Source organism: Calypte anna, chromosome 18 (genome assembly GCF_003957555.1).
Source record: "Calypte anna isolate BGI_N300 chromosome 18, bCalAnn1_v1.p, whole genome shotgun sequence".
Classification (NCBI taxonomy): Eukaryota; Metazoa; Chordata; class Aves; order Apodiformes; family Trochilidae; genus Calypte; species Calypte anna.
The window spans coordinates 1253018-1272513 of record NC_044263.1 but is presented as its reverse complement, the minus strand read 5'-3'; the positions used below and the strand labels follow the sequence as shown (position 1 = coordinate 1272513).

The 19496-nt window shown below is 58.0% G+C and overlaps 2 protein-coding genes across 3 annotated transcripts in view; one reads left to right on the top strand and one right to left on the bottom strand.

Annotated features, from left to right (window-relative positions):
- Positions 1-10927, bottom strand: part of SLC39A11 (solute carrier family 39 member 11) — a 64114-nt gene extending 53187 nt beyond the window's left edge. The window contains exons 1-4 of one of the 2 annotated variants that reach the window (XM_030461804.1): positions 10868-10927; positions 9755-9868; positions 9025-9063; positions 5065-5223 (exon numbers count right to left, since the gene is read on the bottom strand). In XM_030461804.1, coding sequence (XP_030317664.1) covers positions 5065-5223; positions 9025-9063; positions 9755-9862 — 306 coding nt within the window. In that variant the 5' untranslated portion in view covers positions 9863-9868; positions 10868-10927. The remainder of the gene's footprint in view (positions 1-5064; positions 5224-9024; positions 9064-9754; positions 9869-10867) is intronic. The other variant, XM_030461805.1, reaches the window with a different exon arrangement.
- Positions 10928-11977: 1050 nt separating this feature from the next.
- SSTR2 (somatostatin receptor 2) lies at positions 11978-17941 on the top strand. Its single transcript, XM_008494543.2, has 3 exons — positions 11978-12031; positions 12285-12419; positions 15637-17941. The coding sequence occupies exon 3, from the start codon at positions 15684-15686 to the stop codon at positions 16797-16799; it is 1116 nt and encodes a 371-aa protein (XP_008492765.1). The 5' UTR covers positions 11978-12031; positions 12285-12419; positions 15637-15683; the 3' UTR covers positions 16800-17941.
- Positions 17942-19496: the final 1555 nt, after the last annotated feature.

Below are 19496 nucleotides of genomic sequence, written 5' to 3'. Positions count from 1 at the left end.
ACCATGCAGGACCCCCAGAACCCTCCCCACAGTGCCAGCCAGGTTCTTCTGCCAGGTATAGGCAAGATCTGCTGTTCCAGGATGCTCTTCCTTCTGGAAAATTTATCCTCTTTTACAATTCTGAGCCAGGCCCCCAAAAGTAATTGGAATTCAATCAGCAAAGGCTGAGCCAAGGAGGAGAGAAAAAGCCCCGTGTGACATTTCCAACCTCACCAGTCAGCTCTACCTGCCTGCTGGGGGTGAGCAGAGGGGTGGGAGATGCCACACAGCAGAGACAGGAATTCTACTCTGGCTCAAGGCATTTTACCTTCAAATGTCAGGTTTCCTTGGGATGGTTAATGCATAACAAGAGAGAGAATTCTAACTCGGAGCAGCTGACAAATTGCACTCTGGGACTAAATAATTCTCTACCTCCATTAATAACCCAAAATGCTCTTCTAAAAATCAGTATAATTACAGCTTTGTGGGTTTTTTTATTTGGTGAATGATTTTACTCTCTCCAGCAGCAGCTGGATTGCAGAGCCCAAAGCCAGGGCTGGGGCAGGCAGAGCTACCACAGAGCACACGGGCAAAGACTTTAAATGAACTTTTAGGGGCTCCTGGGTCCCATCCTCAAGGAGTTGGGACGTGAACAAGGGGCTGGCAGAGGATCAGCAGGGATCATGTTTGCAGCCCTGTCCCTTGCCACCTGCCTGGGACAGGAGATGGGGAGCTGGTCCTGGCATCAGCCCCATCCAGAGCCCTGAGCTCCTGCTGCTGGCCTCAGGGAGAGCTGGGCTGGGTTTATTTGATGAGTTAATAAAACCCATGCCCAGGTAACTCCTGTGTACTCAGCACCAGCAGGGGAAGGAGCTTTCCCAGCTTGGTGCCTTCCCTGCTGAGGCTCCCAAAAAAGGTTTCCCCTCCTCAGCCATCAGTGCTGGATCCTTCCTTCCTTCCAGAGCCAGGGGAAAAGGGCCAGAATGCCACAAACCAAACCAAACCCAAACAAACAGGAGGGCTGCTGTTTATTTTCCCCTAAGCAAAGGAAATCAGAGCAAAGCAGGAATGCAGGAGGCAGCTGTGGCTCAGCCCCCCCCCGGGTCCATCCTCACCCCCCAAAGGCAGAACCTCCCCTCCTGCAGCCCCTGCACAAGCAAAACCCCATTTCTGCTGGGATTTGGGTGTTTGCACATCCACCCAATCCCAAGTTCTGCCTCGGGGTGGCCCCTGACCAGCTCAGATCCCCCCAGGAGGGTGATGCCAGGAGAGGCTGAACGCAGCCTGCAAGTACCAAAGGGACAGACTGACTCTGCATGCCCCAAAACCATCAAACCCCCTCAGTGGGAACCCTTTTTTTGATCATTTTCCCAAGATTGGTGCAGTCCAAGCCAGGCAGGTGCCAGGCTGAGCTCAAGGAGGTCCCTGGGCTGCTCTGGGCAGTGCTTCAGTCCCACACCCAAAACAAAGACAGAAAACACCCACAGCCCACACCCCAGCCTGTCCCTTGGTTAATGCTCGACTCCAAACTGCAGCAACGAGGATGTGCAGCTAATTAACTTTCTAGGAGTCGCAGATGAACAGGAAAAAGCACATTAAGAATGGGAACTTGTGACAGGCAGGTCTCAGAGGAATCAGCAAATTGCATAAGAGGAATCTTGATTCCGATTACAAATTAACACCAGCAACAAGACCCGGCACAGCTTTACTGCCTCATGGAATAATTAACCCATCAAACCCAGCCCCATGCAGATCAGAAGGCAGAGCAAGCACTAAAAGCTTCCCTGGGAAGAGCAGCAACATCCTTGACCTGCACCCAGGAGTGCCCTTCCCTCCCATCCTGCTCCGTGCCAGCAATCACCACCCTGTGCCCACAGAAAAAAAAATTAAATAATAATAATAATAAAAAAAAAGCTTTTCATGGATACAGATTGAGCCCTGAGCAGGAGACTGATTGGAAATCAGATGCAGCTCTGCCTGGGTGTGATGCTCCCTCCCTCCCCCCCTCCTGCAGCTCCCCCATCCTGCTCCCAGCTCTCCCCCCGTACGTGACTGGCACAGATTTAGAAAGCAAAATATACATCCTGGAGGCACATTCTGAGCCAAACAACAGGCACCACCACTAGGGAAAGGGAGAGGACCCCTCGGGGGTCTGTTTATCAAGCCCTCAAATCCTTCCCCAGGGGGGGGGCTCGCCAGGAATAGCCCAAAAATTCCCTCTGCAAAATGCCCCCTCCCAGCCCCGCTTCCCAAACATCCTGCCAGCCCCCAACCTGCACAAAACAGAGCACAACTCAAGTGGATGCTGAGATCCAGCCTCCTGCTGGGAACATCCACCCCCAGGCACCCATCCTGCTCCCCTCTGTCCCACGGGGAGCTCCTCACAACCCCCCCTGCAGCTCCAAACCACCAAATATTTCAGAATAGGTCTGAAAAAAAGACCCAAACCCCAGGCAGGGATTTTTGGCTGGGCTGGTCCTTCCAGCAGCACGAGGGGCCAGGGCTGGCACCCACAGAGCACACACCAAGCCCAGCAAAAGGGTTTGAAAAGGGAATTCTGCTAGGCTTGGGTTTAAATCTAGGGAGTGGTCCACCCATCACGTGCAGCTTTATTAATAATTTATTCTGCATTCAGGAAAAAGAAAAACAAAAAACCAGCCTGTATCTAGCTGACATGAAATAAAATCTCAACAATCCAACTGAGATGGTATTTCCAGTGCAAAATTCCAGCCCTGGCTCCCCATCCCTGATCAGCTTTTACACGAGAAGTATTGGCAGGCTCCTAGCTAGAGCTGAGCACTGGCCCAGCAGCTCTCTCCTCAGATTCTCCATTAACTCCTCCTTCTCCTGCAACATCTCCCCCCCTTCTCCCTGCCCCAGAGCCCCCTCCAACCCCCCCTCAGCTCTCCCTGGGGCTGCCCCAGCCCCCCCATCCTGCAGCACCCAGCCAGGTCCCAGTGTGCTGGGAGGGCTGGGGCTGCTCTGTGTGAGGACAGATGTTTCTGAGCAAAATGAAGCCTGGAGGTAGAGGAGATGAAGCTGATTAAGCCTCATTATCCTATTTAGTGGAATGATGGGGGAGCTGGGAGAGGACGTCAGGCAGCCAGGGAGAGGGAAGAATAATGTGGTTAGGAGGAGCAGCTCTGCAGAGGGGCATGGCCCAGCTGAGGGGGGGTTTATCCTCTCCCATTATACCCAGCTCCCTGTCCCCCCTTCCCTGCCCATGCCCCCCCTTCCCACTTCCACCAGCATCCCACCGGTGAACTCCCACTTGCTCAGGGGAGTTTAAGGCCAGAGGTGTGGAAAGGGCAGGAGTCAGGGAGCTCCTGGAATCCACAGCTGCAACAGGGGTTCCAGCATCCCACCCAGAGCCCACCTGGGTGGGCAGGGGAAGCCTGGGGGGATCTCCCACAGCACCCACTCCTGGGGACCTGGGAGCTCCCGATGGCAGCAGAGTCACGAGGGGAAGATGAGGAGTAAAAAAAGAAAAAATAAAAAGAGTCAGGGCTGGAGGAGTCCTCTGGACTCCTGTGGGATTCTTTCAGGAGGAAGGGAGGAGGCTGGAGCAAGAATCCCATCCCAGAAACTCACTGCCACCTGCCTCTGAGCCAGCAGAGCTGAAGGATGAGCAGCAGAATTCCTCATGCCAGGATCCTTAGGAATTCCAGCAGAGCCAACACAGGGACCAGGGACCTACTGCACTGAGCAGCTTTTTGTAGCCACCTCTCCCTCGAGGGCTTTGGGTGCTGGCAAAGACCCCCCCAGCCCCAACCCTGCCCAGGAAAGGCAGGAGCCATGTCCCAGCACCTCCTCCCCAGCCCAGCTGAAGGAGGAACAAGCATGGTAAGGGCTCCACGTGGGGAGAAATAAAGATGTAAGAGACCAGATCTGCCTTTTGTGGGGGATTTAATGCCTGCAGCTGCTGGGCATCATTAACCACTTTGTCTTGGAGGCTTAAACCCCCCCCAGGTCCTGGTTCTGGGGCTGAGCAAACACCTGGGGACCACCAGAACCACTCAGCTCCTGGTGGGGCTGCTCAGGAGCTTCCTCCCTTCCCAGGGCTGGGCTGACAAGGATTTAGGAAAAGCTTCCAGTACCTGCTGCTCTCCAGCAAAGCAGTGATGGAGGAGTGCCAGGCAGAGAGAGAGAGAGAGCTGGGGACAGAGAGCAGCCTGCTAAAAATGGGTCCTGTCCCAGCATCCCCTCCCTGCCCCACTTCAGTGGAGGGGGGGGGAAAAAAACAACAACCCAGCCCTGAGATTTTAACTGATTTAGAAATAAGAAGTGAAGGGCAAAGGTTTGACCCTTGTCTGAGCAACATGGGCTGCAAGGGAAGGGAGATGCACCCTGAGCCCAGCTCCCTGCCAGCACAGCCCCAAGGATGGCTCCAGATGGACTCATCCCTTTGCCAAGTCTCCATCCTTATCCTAAAGAAATAAGAGTATATTTTATATATATAAATATATATATATGTATGAAGTTGTGCTCCTCACTGGGTCCCCCCTTGTCACCACCCCCCCTGCTCTGTGCAACACCAGAGTTTCATTTCTTGCCTGCACCACTCCAACTCCTCAGCTCTCCTTACTCACAGCCACAGATAACTCACCAAATCCACCAAAATAATTAAAAACAAAAATTGAAAAGCTCCTTGGAAGCTTTGGAAAGCATCTTCCCCCACCAAGCCTTTCTTATGCTTTCAGCTGGAGAAATCCAGCAGCTCCCAATTTATTTAATATTTGAATACTGATCCTTGACAGGAAGATTCAATTTTGAAGCACTCGGAGGGTTTGGCAGCTGCAAATTAAACCCCTGGGCTGAAAGAGAAGGTCACACCTGAACTGCTTGGAAAAAAAAGAAAAAAAAAAAGAAAAAAAAAAGTCTTACCAGTGAAAAAGAACAAAGGCAGAAACGTGGAGGGGGGAAATAAAGAAAGAAAGAGGCTACACAGCCCCTAAAGCTGCACTCAGCTCTGGGGTCATGGGGAGAACACAATTCCATTAAATCTGGGATGGAAACCAATCTGCCCCAGGTGCCTGTCCAGGCAGAGCTGCAGGAACCCCCCCCCAGTCCAGCCCATTTACTCACCAGTGCTGGGAGGAGCAGATCAGCCAGATGGACAAAAGCTGCTCCCAGGGAGAAGCCCAGGGCCACAGGGAGGAAGGAAAAAACTCCAAAGGTGCCCAAGTCCTGGGCCAGGTCGATGGCTGGGGCCAGCAGGGACCAGTAGGAAGCAGCCAGCATCACCTGGGGACAGGAGGGAGATTCTGGGGACACTGCTGTGGGGGGGACCCAGCAGCCTCCAGCCAAGGACCCCCCTCTGCAGTGGCCATGGCAGAGCCACCAAACCCCAGAGAAAGGGGGAGAAGTGAAGAGTTTTGGGGGTTTTTTTTTGTTTTCACCAAGGGGGTTTTTCTGGGCTCAGAAGTCTAAAGCAGCAAACAAACCCCCAGGGGCTGGGCAGGGGGATTGGCACAGCCCAAAAAGGGACAGAGAAGGGGGAGCAGGTAAAGCCCCCCCAGCCCCTGGGGGCTCAGCACCATGAGAGCAGGTCCCAGCACCCCACCAAATCCACCTGAACCAAATCCCTCCTGCCCCCAGCTCTGGGCTTCTCTGCAGAGCAGGCAGGAGGGAAAGGAAAGACAAGATAAGAATAAATATTGAATATCACCTGGAGCCAAAGAGCAGCTCCAAGCCAGCTGAGGCCACTCCACAGCTTTGCCTCCTGCCCTGTACCTGCCCAGCATCCCAGTATCCCAGCCAGAGCTGCCCAGTGCTCCAGCTTCCACCAGGAAAATAAACCTTCTGAGGAGCAGAGTGGCAGAGGGAGAAGGAACAACTACCCCAAAAGATGAGAGAAAAAAAAAACCAAACAGATTTGGGGATTTATGGGGCTCCCCAACTCAGAGCCAGCTGCAGAGCTGGGTGCTCAGGGTGCTGCCCAATGCAGAGACCAGAAAGCCAAGCAAGGGATGGGTTTCCCATCCTTCTGCTCCAGCACGTAACATCACCACCCACTGCATCACCTCAGCTCCCCCTGGGTTAATTACCCTCTGGGCTGGGTTAATTAAAGAGTCATCAGCCTAATGCAGAACCTTTGCCCCCCCATTTCTCCCCCTGCTGCCATTTAACCCCACGGGAACTGCTCTGGGATGGTGGGAGGAAAGCTGAGCCCACCCCACCCAGCACCCCCCAGCCCCTTTGCAGGATGCTGGGCAGTGATGCTGCTCCCCCCGTGCTGAGAGAAGAGAAGTGAATAACCAAGAATTCCTCTCTGAAATCACCTTCCAGGGAGGGAGGAGCTGCCTATTGCTGCAGACACCAGTCCCTGAGGGGCTGTGAGTAAGAAGTGAGCAGGCTGTCATGCCAAGGCTTAACTACAGCTGTCAAACTTCATATTCCAAATGCCACCTCCTCTGAAAAAAAAAAACAACAACCACGCACCCCAACGTGGAAACACAAGCAAGAGGGAAATTTGCTCTGCAGAATTACATTGTCATCTTCTGGAAGGAGATCATTTCCCCAGGGAAAGCAGAGACCTGGCACTGCTCAGCCCCCAGATCCCAGCCCTGCCAAAGCCAGGAGTGCAGCTCCCACCAGCACATGAAGGAGGTGACAAAAGCTTCCAGACCCCGCCAGGAGCAAACTGTGGGGCTGCACCCACCTCCTGGAGAAGCAAAAGTGATTTATTCCTCCTCCCTGGCATGCAGAGAAGCCCCGTGAGCCCCTGTGGTGGGGCAGCTGGATGTCCCTGTCCTGCAGCAGTGACAATGTCCCCGTGCCCCCCCCCTCAGGGGTGGGGGTTTTAGGGCCATGGGTTTGGCTGGGGGGTCCTGGCCAGGTCCTGGCCCCCAGCTCCTGCTCAGCCTCAGCCTGGCACCCACCCCTTTGCTCCTGCAGCCTCTCTTGGCAGGTGATGCTCCTGAAGGGACAAAAGGGTGAGGATTTCTGCCAGCCAGTTCAGGTAAGTAAGAAAAATAACCCCACAACAACCCAGTAATAATAATTAAAAGAAAAATCTCACCCACAATTCTAAGAAACTTCCTCATTATCCAGCCAGGGCCAGGAGCCCAAATCCCCCCCACCAGTGGCAGCCAGCAAGCTGGTATCAAAGCCAGAAATCAAAGAGCAAAACCCTGCCTGGGCTCTCCTCAGATCACCCAAACACAAACCCAGAGGGTAAGATTTTCTGCACAAAGCCTTCCCCAAGCATCAGGCCCCCCAGGGCAGGGAGCAGGGACCCACAGTGCTGGCACTGGGACCCAGACCTCCTGCCAAACTGGACTGGAACATTTGTGCATCACGTTCCAGAGCCAGGATGCAACAAGAACTGCACAAATCCAGCAACTCCTGGGAACACCTGGGAGGTGTCCTGCCTGTGGCAGGGGGGATGAGATGTTCTTTAAAGCCTCTTCCAACCCAAACCAGCCTGGGATTCTCCACAGCAGCTCCAAGGGAAAGAGCCACAGGATGGGGTGGTGGATGAGGGATCAGGGTGGGAAAGAAAAGAGGGAAGAGAGAGACTGGCAGGATCCTTTGCCTCCCAAGCCTTTGACTTCATCAAGGCTCCAACAAGGAGAAGCAACCTGAGCAGACCCCTGTAAATAACTGCTGCTGATTTAAGCAGCACTGAAAGGGAATATTCAGTAGGTGGATGGTGGGTGCACTCCAAGGAGCCTGGCTTTCTGATTTTCTGCTTCACTCGGGACAGAAGAGGAGATGAAACTGGGATCCAGCAGGAGGGAAAGCCATGAGGAGCTGCAGGGAAGGAGGACTGAGAGTGCTTGGAGTGTTTCTGATGCCTCAGCAGCTCCAGGATAACACCAAGATAACAGAGAAGATCTAAAAAAAGGTCTGGTTTAAGAACATCAAGATTTAAGAGAAAAGGCAGAATTCCACCTCAGATGCCCAAGCGAGAGCAGCCTTGTCTCCATGGCAACACATCACCTCCCAGCCTCCTGCAAACAAAACCTTCTATTATCCCTGAGTGCCAGGAAGGGAACTGAGGCAGAGAGCAGAGAAATGCTCAGGCACCCAAGTGCTGGGACTGGGCTGGACCCTGTGCCAGGCTCCAGCACCTCTGGTGAAGGCTGAGCTGAGCTGAGCCTTCCCAGGGCCCAAACTGAACAAATCCCAGATAAAGAAAGGGAATTTCTGCCTCGCTCTGCCCCAGAGAAGCAGCTCACACATCTCTGCAGGGCACCTCCAACAAAGAGACAGGGACTGAAACAGAAATCCCCTGGAGCAGGAGCAGAAGCCCATGCTCAGTGTCCCTCTCTGCAGCAGGGCTTCCTGCAGGGAGAAGGAGAGGGAAGAAAGCACAAACAGGTTCCCAAACCTGCTGCTCCCCCTCCACAAAGGCAGCCTGGCAAAACACACTGAGCCTGGATGAGGCAGGAACAGCCCCAGCTCCCAGGAGGATCCCACACCTCCCTCTCCACTGCTCCCACCTGGGATGCAGCCTGCTGAGCTCCAGCATCCCATCCCATCACACCCATCCCATCCCATCACACCCATCCCATCCCATCACACCCATCCCATCCCATCCATCCCATCCCACCCATCCCACCCAGCCCATCCAATCACATCACATCCCATCACACCCATCCCATCCCATCCCATTTCAGGGATCCTGTTCAGGAGGGATTTGTCCTCCAGCTTCTCCCTGGGCTCTTTGCAAAGCCACCAAGCACCCCCAGCACTCTGCAGGAGCCAGAAGCACAAAGCAAGGTGCAGGACAGGGGCTCTCCTGCCCCCCTCTACCACACCAGTGCTCCTGGGGGAAGGGCTGAGAGGCCAGGGAAGTGACAAGAATTTGACTCAAGAGCCAGACCCAGGGTGGGCAGCTCTGCATCCTCATCACCCACCCTGTGCCACCTCCACCCTGACTGAAGAGGCCCCAGGACAGGATGAGATGTGACCATCCCTGCTCCCCCCTGCCCCAGGCAGCCAAAAAACACCCCAAAAAAGCCCCCACAGCCTGATGAGAGCTCAGGGGTGTCAGCAGGAGGAGAACAGAGTGGGTGCCAAAGAGGGTGCTGGACTTACCCCTGCAGCAAAGCCCAAGCTCCCATCTAGGATCCTCCTCTGCAAAAAAGAGGGACAGAAAATGCTCTGAGGAGATGGAAAGGTGAAGCAGGAATCCTCCTGCCCTCTGGGATTCCCTTCCTGGGGGGTTTCACTTCCTCTCCCAAGGTGCTGCCACAAACAAAGGCATTGCTGTGCCCACCACTGCACCCCCTCCAGCACATCCCCCCCATCCCTCCCTCCCTGCCCAGGAAGAAAACTGAAGTGTGGCTGCAGAGAGCATCTCACCCTGCAACAAACTCCTGAATAAATCATCACAAGAGAGAGGATAAATAATAAATGAACCCCAGTAATTCAGAGCACAGCAGCAAGTTGGCAGGAGGCAGGGGGGGAAGGGGGGGATTCCTCTAATTTTGGAATACAAGATGACCTCAGAACCAGCACTTTGCTTGTTTGGAGCTGACCCAAATCCTGCACCTGTGCCAAACACTGAGCCCTGCCCGTGGCTCTGCCCCAGCTCTGGGTGCCCTCCAGCACATACCAGAGGCAGGAATGGGATTTCCTTCCCCTCTTCTGCGTTCTGTGCTGACACGTGGGACAGGAACAAGCTGGATTTTAGGGTTTTTTTTTTCCACCTCTTACACCCCAGGACCTCCCAAAGGCCACAGCAAACCCCTCCAAGGCAGGCAGAGGAGCAGAGGGCAGCTCTGTGACCCTCCCCTGGGCTGGGGGACACAACCCCAGCACCCACCTGCCCACTGGAGAACACAAACACCAGTGCTGAGCCAGCTGCTGTCAGCCCCCAGGTGAGGAATGTCCCCAGCACTGCCTGGATCACCGGCCCCTGCCCCGGGATCATCCTGACCTGGGAGAGAGGGAGAGAGGAGATGGATCAGAAAACAACCCCCAGATTCCTGCCTGGCTAAGGAATGGGCACTGCCCCAAAGCCCTCCTCCCCCGAGGGGACAGAGGGACCTTCCACACCTCTTTGGGGTTCTCTCTTTAATCGCTTTGCAGTTTAATCCCAGGTGGAAGCAGCAGGAGGGATGGGATGTGCAGCCCCCTGAGCTCAGCCCCCTCCCCACGCCAGCACCAGGGCACAGCAGCTCTGGAGAAAACACCCCAAAAAAAATGTTTAAAAAACCCAGTGCTCAAACCTCGGGTGCTCCATCCCCCACCCCAGGAGGTTCCCAGCACACACACAGCTCGTCCCACTTCTTGGGGGCACTTTTCTGGGCCAAAATCCCCATTTTTCTGGCACAGGAGGCAAACGCCCTCGCAGCACCAGGCAAAAAGGGGAACAAGTGCTGGGACAGGGCAGGAAAATGGGGCTCAGGGCTGTGCCTGGGGGTGCCCAGGACCCAGGGGGGGTTCTGTGGGTTCTGGAGCAGCCCTGCCAAGGAAATGCAGATTGTGGGGCAGTATGGAGATGTAAAGGCACAGAAACAGACAGGTATCCGTACGTTTGGATGTAAGCACAGAGATTAATCACGTACTGACACCTTTCTGTGTAAATAACATATAAACACACACCGGGATTACACGGAAACAGACACACCTACATCTACCTATAAGTGTAAGCACACACACCATTGCCTTCCGCCCCCCAAAGTCATTCCCGAGACCCCAGCTTTGCCCCAGCTCCACTACCAAACCCTTTGGGGGGGGGGTTCCCGAGTCAGACCCCGGTCCCGGAGAGACGGAGCCCCCCGGGTCCCCACGGCGGGGGGACCCCAACCCTTACCGGACCCTCCCAAACCGCACCGCGGTCACCCCAGCGCTTTGTACCCGCGGGTCCTAGAGCTCCCAAGCCGGGTCCAGCACCCCGATCCCCCCGGTCCCGCCCGGTCCCGGTCCCGCTCACCCCGGCACTCCCGGCCCGGCCGCGCCGCCACTTCCTGGTGCCGCACACGTGTCGCCGCCGTGGCCCCGCCCCCCGTGGGCTCTGCAGCCAATAGGAGCGCGGCGGGGGCGGGCCGCCAGCGCGGCTTTGAGTTTCGGGCGAGAGAGGCGGTGGCAAAGCGGCGCGGGCGGGCGGAGCGGGCGGGCGCGGTAAAGGGAGGGCTGGGGACAGCCGGCACCGCCACCCCCGGGCACGGCCCAGACCCCCTCCTCGCCTCGAGGTGACATAAAGACACCCCGGGCCTTGGGCTTGAACGCTCTGAGAGTTCCCGCCGTCCAGCAGCCCCTGAGCGCGGCCCCGCCACTGGTGTGATGAGTTGTGTCCGTTCAGCGCCACTCGTTGACAATTCCTGCACCGTAACCATGGCAGCCGGATGGAAACAACCCCCCCGGCCCCATCGCTGCTCGCAGCACATGCAGCAGGCACGGCCCTATCCCCTGCTACCCACTGGTGTCCCCTCAGAGCATCATCGGTGCCCAAGGCTGCAGCCCCGGCAGGAGCAGCTCCGGCAGCGATTCCTCCCCCGGCGGGAGCGATCGGGGTTTCCAGAGGGTCCAGGACAGCTTTGGGACTGCTGGTGGCTCCTGCTTGTGGCGTGCCAGGAGGGGCAGAAGGACACGTCCAGCTCTTTTGCAACACAACCCTTTATTCCAGTGTTTATCTTTTCACAGCCTTTGATCGGCCTCCCCTGCCACACTGCGGAAGGCCAAGGCCGTTTGAAACCTTCCCGAGTTAGGATTTAATCAATCTCCCCTTTTAATTGCCCGCATCTCTCATTAGCTCCCGCATCGAGGCAGATGCAGCGTGAGGTGCCAGCTGGGAGGAGGGACACGGGGACAAACGGAGCTTTCCCCCCTCCTCGACACCCCGAGGTTCCCCGGGCAGCCGTGACAGAGGGACTGGCAGGGCTGGGGACAGCTGGTGAGCAGCCTTGGGGACAACGCAGACACAGGAGCTCTGCGAACTGCCATGGGCTGGGGGCAGCTGGCAGGGATGTGTCCCCCGTGTCCCCCGGGAGGTGGGGACAGTCCCGGTGGCAGCGAGGCTGCGAGCAGCGGCGCCAGCAATTACCTACATTGAAAACCCACAAAAGGGACACAAATCCCTGAGCAATTTCTCATTAAGGTGCGTGAGAGGTGCAGCTTAATGAGCTCCGAGGTGCCTTGGGGCCACCCGGGACCCCCATCCCTTCGTTTGGTGGCAATGAAGCTCCTGGGCGGGCAGAAGGTGCAGAGCCAGGTCCCAGGAGGACAATGTCCTGAGGCACCGGGGGGGTCAGGAGATGTCCCACATGTCCCTCTGCCCCCGCCCCCTGTCCCCTTTGTGCAGGTTGGGCTCGGGGCCGGGCTCTTTCCCAACACAAACCCATCCGTGTCAGGCTGGAGCAGCGGATGGAGCCAGCCCGGACCCAGAGGACACCCCGAGACAGCCCGGGAATGGGGAGCAGCACAGCCCCGGGCAGGGCCACCTCCATCCCACCAGCTCCTGGCACCTGTGAGTCACAGGGCACAAGGTGACAGCTTTCTGCCTCTCCGCGGTGCCAGGATGGGCGAGAGCTGAGCCCCTCCGGCACCGAGCGCCCACCCGGGAGGGGATGGCGAGTACCGGGGGATCCCCCTCCCTGACACCCCGGAACCTCCCACTCTCCGACATTTCAAACGGGTGCGGGAAACCAAAAGCAGAGGATTAATAAATCCCGATTTAAGGAGCACAACACTCCCAACGAGCCAGGCACGGCAGGAGCAGAGAGAATCATTAATTCCACCCGTGATTACCAAAGGCTCCGTGGCACCAGGGGTTCAGGGGGATGAGCCCCGGGGGGGGGGGACCCTGTGCGGCAGCTCTGCCTGCAGCCCATCCCCGGGACTCTGGGCGGAGACCCATGAACTCATTACGGAGGGAGAGAGCGGGGGAAGGAGCCGTGCTGGGAGCGGGATGCAGCCCCAGGGATGGAGCCGTGTGTGGAGGGCGTGGGGCTCCCCTACCACCCCAAAACCTGGATCCCGTGGGCTCCGGGTTCTGCAGGGATGCTCTCGCCCCCCCTGGGTGCAGGTGGAGGCGCCAGGGCCTCTCCCTCGCCATCAATCACAGCTCCAGACGCTGCTGCTGCTGCTCCCCGATTAGATTACGTGTCCGGCCTGGGTCTGACCTGCCCCGGGGGTGCGGGGAGATGATCCAGGTCTGTTTGTCTGGGTAATTAGCTAAAAGCAAAGCCTCCCCCAGCCTGGGCATGCCTCTAATCGAGCCCATAGCCTCCAGCCAGGCTTCAGCAGAGCCACCGAAGCTGCTTCTTGCTGTTGTGCTAAGAGAGGGGAAGGGAAAGGACAGGGAAGGGGCAGTGCCACCCAAAGCACCCATGGGAAACATCCCGGTCATCTCCCAGTGACTTATTCCCAGCACAGACAGGGGCCAGACCAGTGACCCGGTGCTTCTGCCATCAGTCTTTAAGAGAAGAGACCAGCAGAAGGCCTGTGGGTTCCCGTGGCACCTACTTGGGACCCAAAAGTGGGTGATGTTCCCTGAGCACCCCCAGTTCTCCCCCAGCAGGTGAGCAGAGCACAGCAGGCACAAGCTGCAGGGTGAGCTGTGGCAGAGCAAACCCTTCCCCTCCTGCCCGCTGGGGGATGGCAGCTGCCTCCCAGTTACCCTCCACCATCAGAGAGCCCCACCAGGCCCACACAACCCCTTTCCCTCCCACAAAATGCCCGAGATCTCACTGCCTCCCCCCATATTGGGGAGAAAGGCCAGCTCACCCTACCCCTCCCTTGGCAGCCGAAGCCCCAGCTCCTTACAACACTCATTTCCAGGACAGGGGTCAAACACGCTTGTTTTCCACCAGGAGTCTTGCAGAACAGCTGGGAATAGATGGCAGGAGACTTGGAAGGACTTTAAAAAACGGCTTTATGGTCACGTAATCCTCCTGCCCCTCTCCCAGGGGCTGCATGGGCCGCTGGAGCCCTGTGGGAAGAGGCTGAGCCTCTCTCTTCCATCCACCAGCCCTGCCAGTCAATTGCTTTTCAGCAGAATGGATGCTTCCCAGGCTTAAGGACAAAGAGGAGTTTATCTGCCAGCACCAAACCAGCTGCTGGGGTAAGACAAAGTCTCTCCAAACCAGAGACCACCCAGATGTCCATCAGCTATAATGCAACCCTAAATCTAAGCAGGATGTTAAAAATACCTTCAAAAGGCAATGCCAGGGTGGGGGGGAACCAGGGGATGCTGCAGTTCCATTGCCTGTCACCTGTGCAAGCCCCCAGGGAACTCCAGACAGGGTGGCTGCACCGGGAGAACCCCAAGCCCAGCACCCCCCAGAGACCCAACCCCAATCCTCAGCCAAACCATCCTCTCCCCCACCCCCTCCTCACACATTTTTACAGGGATATTCATTTCCACACCGTTTATTCCTGGAGAGCTTTTCCCAGCCTCGTAAAGATTTATGAGGCTGAAAGTGATTCTCCTGCTCCAGGACTCGGGGTTTTCAGATTCTCAGACCCACCCTGGCAAAGTGGATGGCCAAGTGTGAGTGAGAACCTCCAGCTCCTCTTGCCATCATCAGCCACCTTCCTCTGGGCTCTTTGTTCCAAGTCACCCTTAATTTCCTGCTTTCCCTTGTCTCTGATAAGTGATGGAAGGAAGGGGAGAAGGAGTAGCTATTATTTAATTGCTTTCAAGCTCTCAAAGAAACCAGAGCAGAGATTATCTACCCCAAAACTCTCTTTTTTTTTTTTTTTTTTTTTTTTGGTCTTCCTCCACTTGTCATCATCATCACTGGGTGACCGCAGAGGGAGAGGCTGTGGCAGTAGCTCCCCGTAATCCCCAAGTCCCCAAAGCCGTGGGCACCCCTGGCATCACCTCCCCACCTTCCCACCCCCCCGGGCTGTGCCGGGCCAGCAGGCACCTGCCTTGCCTTGCCCTCGGTGGCGAGCTGCAAAATCCCTTGGCCGAGGCACTCCCCAAGCTTCCCGGGGACCCTCAGACACCTCCTGGGGGTCTCCGGCTGGGGTGAAGGTGGGCAAGGTGGGAGCCCCGAGCAGCACCACGGGCAGGGCTGTCCCCGCCCCGGTCCCGCGGAGCCGCCCCGCACGGGGCGGAGCGCAGCCGGTGCGCTGGGTCCGGCGGAGCCGAACGGAGCCGAACGGAACGGGCAGGAGCGGAGCCGCGGGTGCTGCCTGCGGGGCCGGGACTGGGACCGGGACCGGGACCGAGGCCGGGACCGAGGCCGGGACCGGGACCGAGGCCAGGTGAGCGGCGGGGCCGCGCTGCGGGAAGCACCTCCCGGTGCACCCCGGTGCGGGGCGGAGGGACGGGACCGGGGGAGGGGGGGGGGGTAACGGCTCCTCCGCCCCCGAGCTCATCCTCCAGCCTGGGGGAGCTCGGGGTGCCCATCCCAGCTCCGGGGTGGCCGGGAAGGGGGTGACAATCTCCCCTTTCTCCGCAGGGCGAGGCAAGGGGAAAGGTTTTCCCCCGGCGCTGAGGGGTCCGGGTGGCTGTGGCACCCGCAGGGGACGCTGCGGTTGGATTTGGGGAGTCGGAAGGACTCCGGTAGCCGGGAGGAGCCGTGGTGTGTCCAGGCGGACACATCTCCGGAGGGAAGACGGGGGAGGTGGTTTGGGGAAAGCCCCTCCGGGGAGCATCTCTCCCACAGAGCCTGGCAGCAGGATGGGCAATTCCTCCTCAGGAATCCCTTCATTTCTGTCCTCCGATTCTAGAATCTTCTCCTCTCTCCCCAGAGCAAAGGAAGATGACATCTCGGCTCCTCTGAACCACCAGCAGAGCCATGGAGCTGGAATACGAGCTGCCCAACGCCACCGCGTTCTGGTTCTCCCCGGCTTCACCCTTTGACAACTTCTCCGTGGATGCACCCACCAACACATCCCAGAACACCACGGGCCAGCACTTTGACCTGACCAGCAACGCCATCCTCACCTTCATCTACTTCGTGGTGTGCATCATAGGGCTGTGTGGCAACACCCTGGTGATCTACGTCATCCTTCGCTATGCCAAGATGAAAACCATCACCAACATCTACATCCTCAACCTGGCCATTGCAGATGAGCTCTTCATGCTCGGCCTGCCCTTCCTGGCCATGCAGGTTGCCCTGGTCCACTGGCCCTTTGGCAAAGCCATCTGCAGAATTGTCATGACAGTGGATGGGATCAACCAGTTCACCAGCATCTTCTGCCTGACGGTTATGAGCGTGGACCGGTACCTGGCTGTCGTCCATCCCATTAAATCTGCCAAGTGGAGGAGACCCAGGACAGCCAAAATGATCAATGTGGCCGTTTGGGGTGTCTCCCTGCTGGTGATCATGCCCATCATGATTTATGCTGGGGTGCAGCATAATCACGGCAGGAGTAGCTGCACCATCATCTGGCCAGGAGAGTCGGGTGCCTGGTACACGGGCTTCATCATCTACACCTTCATCCTGGGCTTCCTGGTGCCTCTCACGATTATCTGCCTTTGCTACTTGTTCATCATCATCAAAGTCAAGTCCTCAGGCATCAGAGTGGGCTCCTCCAAGAGGAAAAAGTCCGAGAAGAAAGTCACCAGGATGGTCTCCATCGTGGTTGCCGTCTTCATCTTCTGCTGGCTCCCCTTCTACATCTTCAACGTCTCCTCTGTCTCCGTCCTGATCGTGCCCACCCCTGTCCTCAAGGGCATGTTCGACTTCGTGGTGGTCCTCAGTTATGCCAACAGCTGTGCCAACCCCATCCTTTATGCCTTCTTGTCTGACAACTTCAAGAAGAGCTTCCAGAACGTCCTCTGCCTGGTGAAGGTCAGCGGCATGGACGAGGCTGACCGGAGCGACAGCAAGCAGGACAAATCCCGGCTCAACGAGACCACAGAAACCCAGAGGACCCTGCTCAATGGGGACCTGCAGACGAGCATCTGAGGGGACAGCAGGGTTGTCCTTCCTTTGCTCTCCTCTCCCTGCTTGCTGCCAGATGGCAGCGGCACCCACGGGGTCGGGGCAGGAGCGCCAGCTTAGGGGACAGCAGTGCAGACGTGGATGGTGATGGGGACCCTCATCTGGGTTCCTCCTGAGCTGCTGGTGGGTTGACTTGCAAGTGCTGGGAAGGATATGGATCAAGAGGAGCTTCCTCAGCAGGAAAACAAAGACAGCTTGGAGCAATGCAGCATGTTGCAACACCAAAGTGCCACCGTGGGCCACAGCCACCTCTGAGGCAGCTCTGATGGCTTCCCTGGTGTTACCTCTGGGACCAGTTGGCTTTGGGTGCTCTCCCCTGGGTGCCTGCACGTGAACACACGCAGTGGGGTGGCCTCAGGAGGAGCTGAGGCCATGGGTGTGTGGCCACCATGGAGATGCACCATCTCCCAGCCAAGACCTGGGGGGAGAACCTGGAGAGTCCACCCATGCTCCCCAGTCACCCTCCCCCAGGGGAAGAGGATATTTGGGGCTGTGTTTTACCTGGTTTACAAGTTACTCCGTCACCTCCCCCGAAGCCTCCCTGCTGCTGGCTGCATCGTTTCCAAACCCTGCCTGGAGGTGAGACCTCAGGATGGGAAAGATCTCTGCCCCCTCTGCTCCCACCACACTCCCACGGTGCCTCCTCCAGCCTCACCATCTCCCTTCCCTCCTGATGTCACCTGCTCACAGGTTTTCTCCTCGGATGGAGGATTTCCTCCTTTTTCCTCCTAGGTAGCTGCTCTCCCTCCAGCCAACCACAGCCACTCCAGCATCCCACCCGAACTCGCCGAGCAGCTGCCAGGAAATCCTTGGGAACAGCAAAACACAGGGGGTTTGGAGCACATCCCAGTGCTCCTGCAGCCGGGTGATACCTCAGCTTGTCCTGCCCCAGCTCTGAGGATGGCTGGAAGGGGCTGCTGGCCCCGGGGGTTCCAGCATTGGCCGCCCACCAGTGACACCAGTGACACCTGTCCTGCTCCTTCCAGGCAAGTCACACCGGAGGACGGGGTGACAAGAGAGGATGGGGGACAGGAGGTGGTGGGGGACCAGGCAGAGCAGACCCCCCCCTCTCCCAGCACCAAGCCATGGGGCAGAGCAGAGCAGCCCAGCACACATCCCCTTCACCCCTCTCCTGCACAGCAGCGTGGGTGAGAGGTGACAGGGGGTGCAGTTCGTGGTGAGGGGTGGGTGGCAGGTCAGTCCTGGCACCCACTGCATGTAAAGGCTCGAGTCCACCCTGGAGCCATGGATTCTGCTCCTCCAGCCCGGTTCTCCAGAGCCCTAACCCCTGGCACAGCCCCCCCTTCCCAGGGGAAAGCCCAGGGGAGCAGCAGTGCCAGAGCTCAGTCTGTTCGCAGCCTCTTGTGCTCCCGAGCCGTGGGAACGCAGGGCAATAGGTGGAGAAAACACCCGGGACTCGCTCCCGCTCCCCTTTCCTCCCCATCCCAGCACCGGAGCCTTCCCTGTGCTCTGAGCCGTGCGGGGGGACAGGCTGAGCCTTGCCCATCAGGGGACACCCGCTGCGGGGTGACACCTCGCTCAGACACCTACCCCAGGGCGATGCTCCGGGAGCAGCAGCTCGGGGAGAAGTTTTCCCATGGCTCTGCCCAGCGAGTCCCTGCCCGGGGTGTCACAGGTCCCGCGGTGCCACCCGAGCACCCCCCAGCCCCACAGAAAGGGCTCAGTGCCCGGCTTGACACCTTCCCAGCACCAGCTCAGGGCTCGGGGGTTTCCTGCGGAGCAAAGCGGAGCCTTTGCAGCATTCATTTCCTTTTTTTTTTCGGCATTCATTTGCTTTTTTTCAGCATTCATTCGCTTTTAACCCTTTACGGCTCCTCCCGTGTGCCCGTCCCCTCTCTGCCTGTGCCGGGCAGGGGTTCCCCGAGCACAGCCCCGCAGCGCCTGCGGTAAAGAAACCGAAGGCGGGCTCTGAGAGTGCGGGCAGCCCTGCTGATGCTGCAGGAATGGAGACACAAGCAGCCCGTCACGCTACAGTGACATCTGGGATGGTGGTGGCACTGGGGGGATGGTGCAGCCGGGGTGAGGCTGAGGGGGCTCGGGGGGGTTCGGTTCTGGTGGGCAGCGAGAGAATGATCTGTGGGGAAAGCAGAGGAGGTGGCAGGGAGAGGGGGCATTGAGCCCCCTGCCCATCACGGGGGGTGATGTTTGCACCCCCAAACCCAGACTTGACCCCAGTCCTGCCAGCAGCCCCTGGAGCAGTGCAGGGGAGGGGAAGGGGGGTGCCTGTTCCCGGCTGTAACCCCGGGGCAGTCTCCAGCAGGAGCCCTGGGCTGGGAGCATCTCCTCTGGGTGCTGCTTTCATGCTGAGAACGCAGGAGTCTGACTTCCTAAGCCTCAGGAAGGACCTGTGCCGAGCACTCCGTGTGCCCAGTTCAGCTTTGCACCCCTCAGGCAGTGATTTCTGGCAGCTCAGAGCTGTTCAGGGGGGGCTGTGATCCCAAATATCCCATTTGCCCCTTTGCAGCCAGGGCTGGGGTCAAGGGGGCTGCAGGTGAGCAGAAAAGGGCACAGGGGGGTGGGGGCTGCCACTACATCCCAAAGGCCACCAAGGTGAAATGTTGAGGGCAGGGGGAGGGTCCCAGGGGGTGTCAGGGGCACCCCCCAGCTCCTCACCCAGGCAGAAAGGGCAGGAGAGCAAAA

What these genes read in the sequence shown, in the direction of transcription:
- SSTR2 (XM_008494543.2), top strand. Translation starts at nt 15,684, where the DNA reads ATGGAGCTGGAATACGAGCTGCCCAACGCCACCGCGTTCTGGTTCTCC.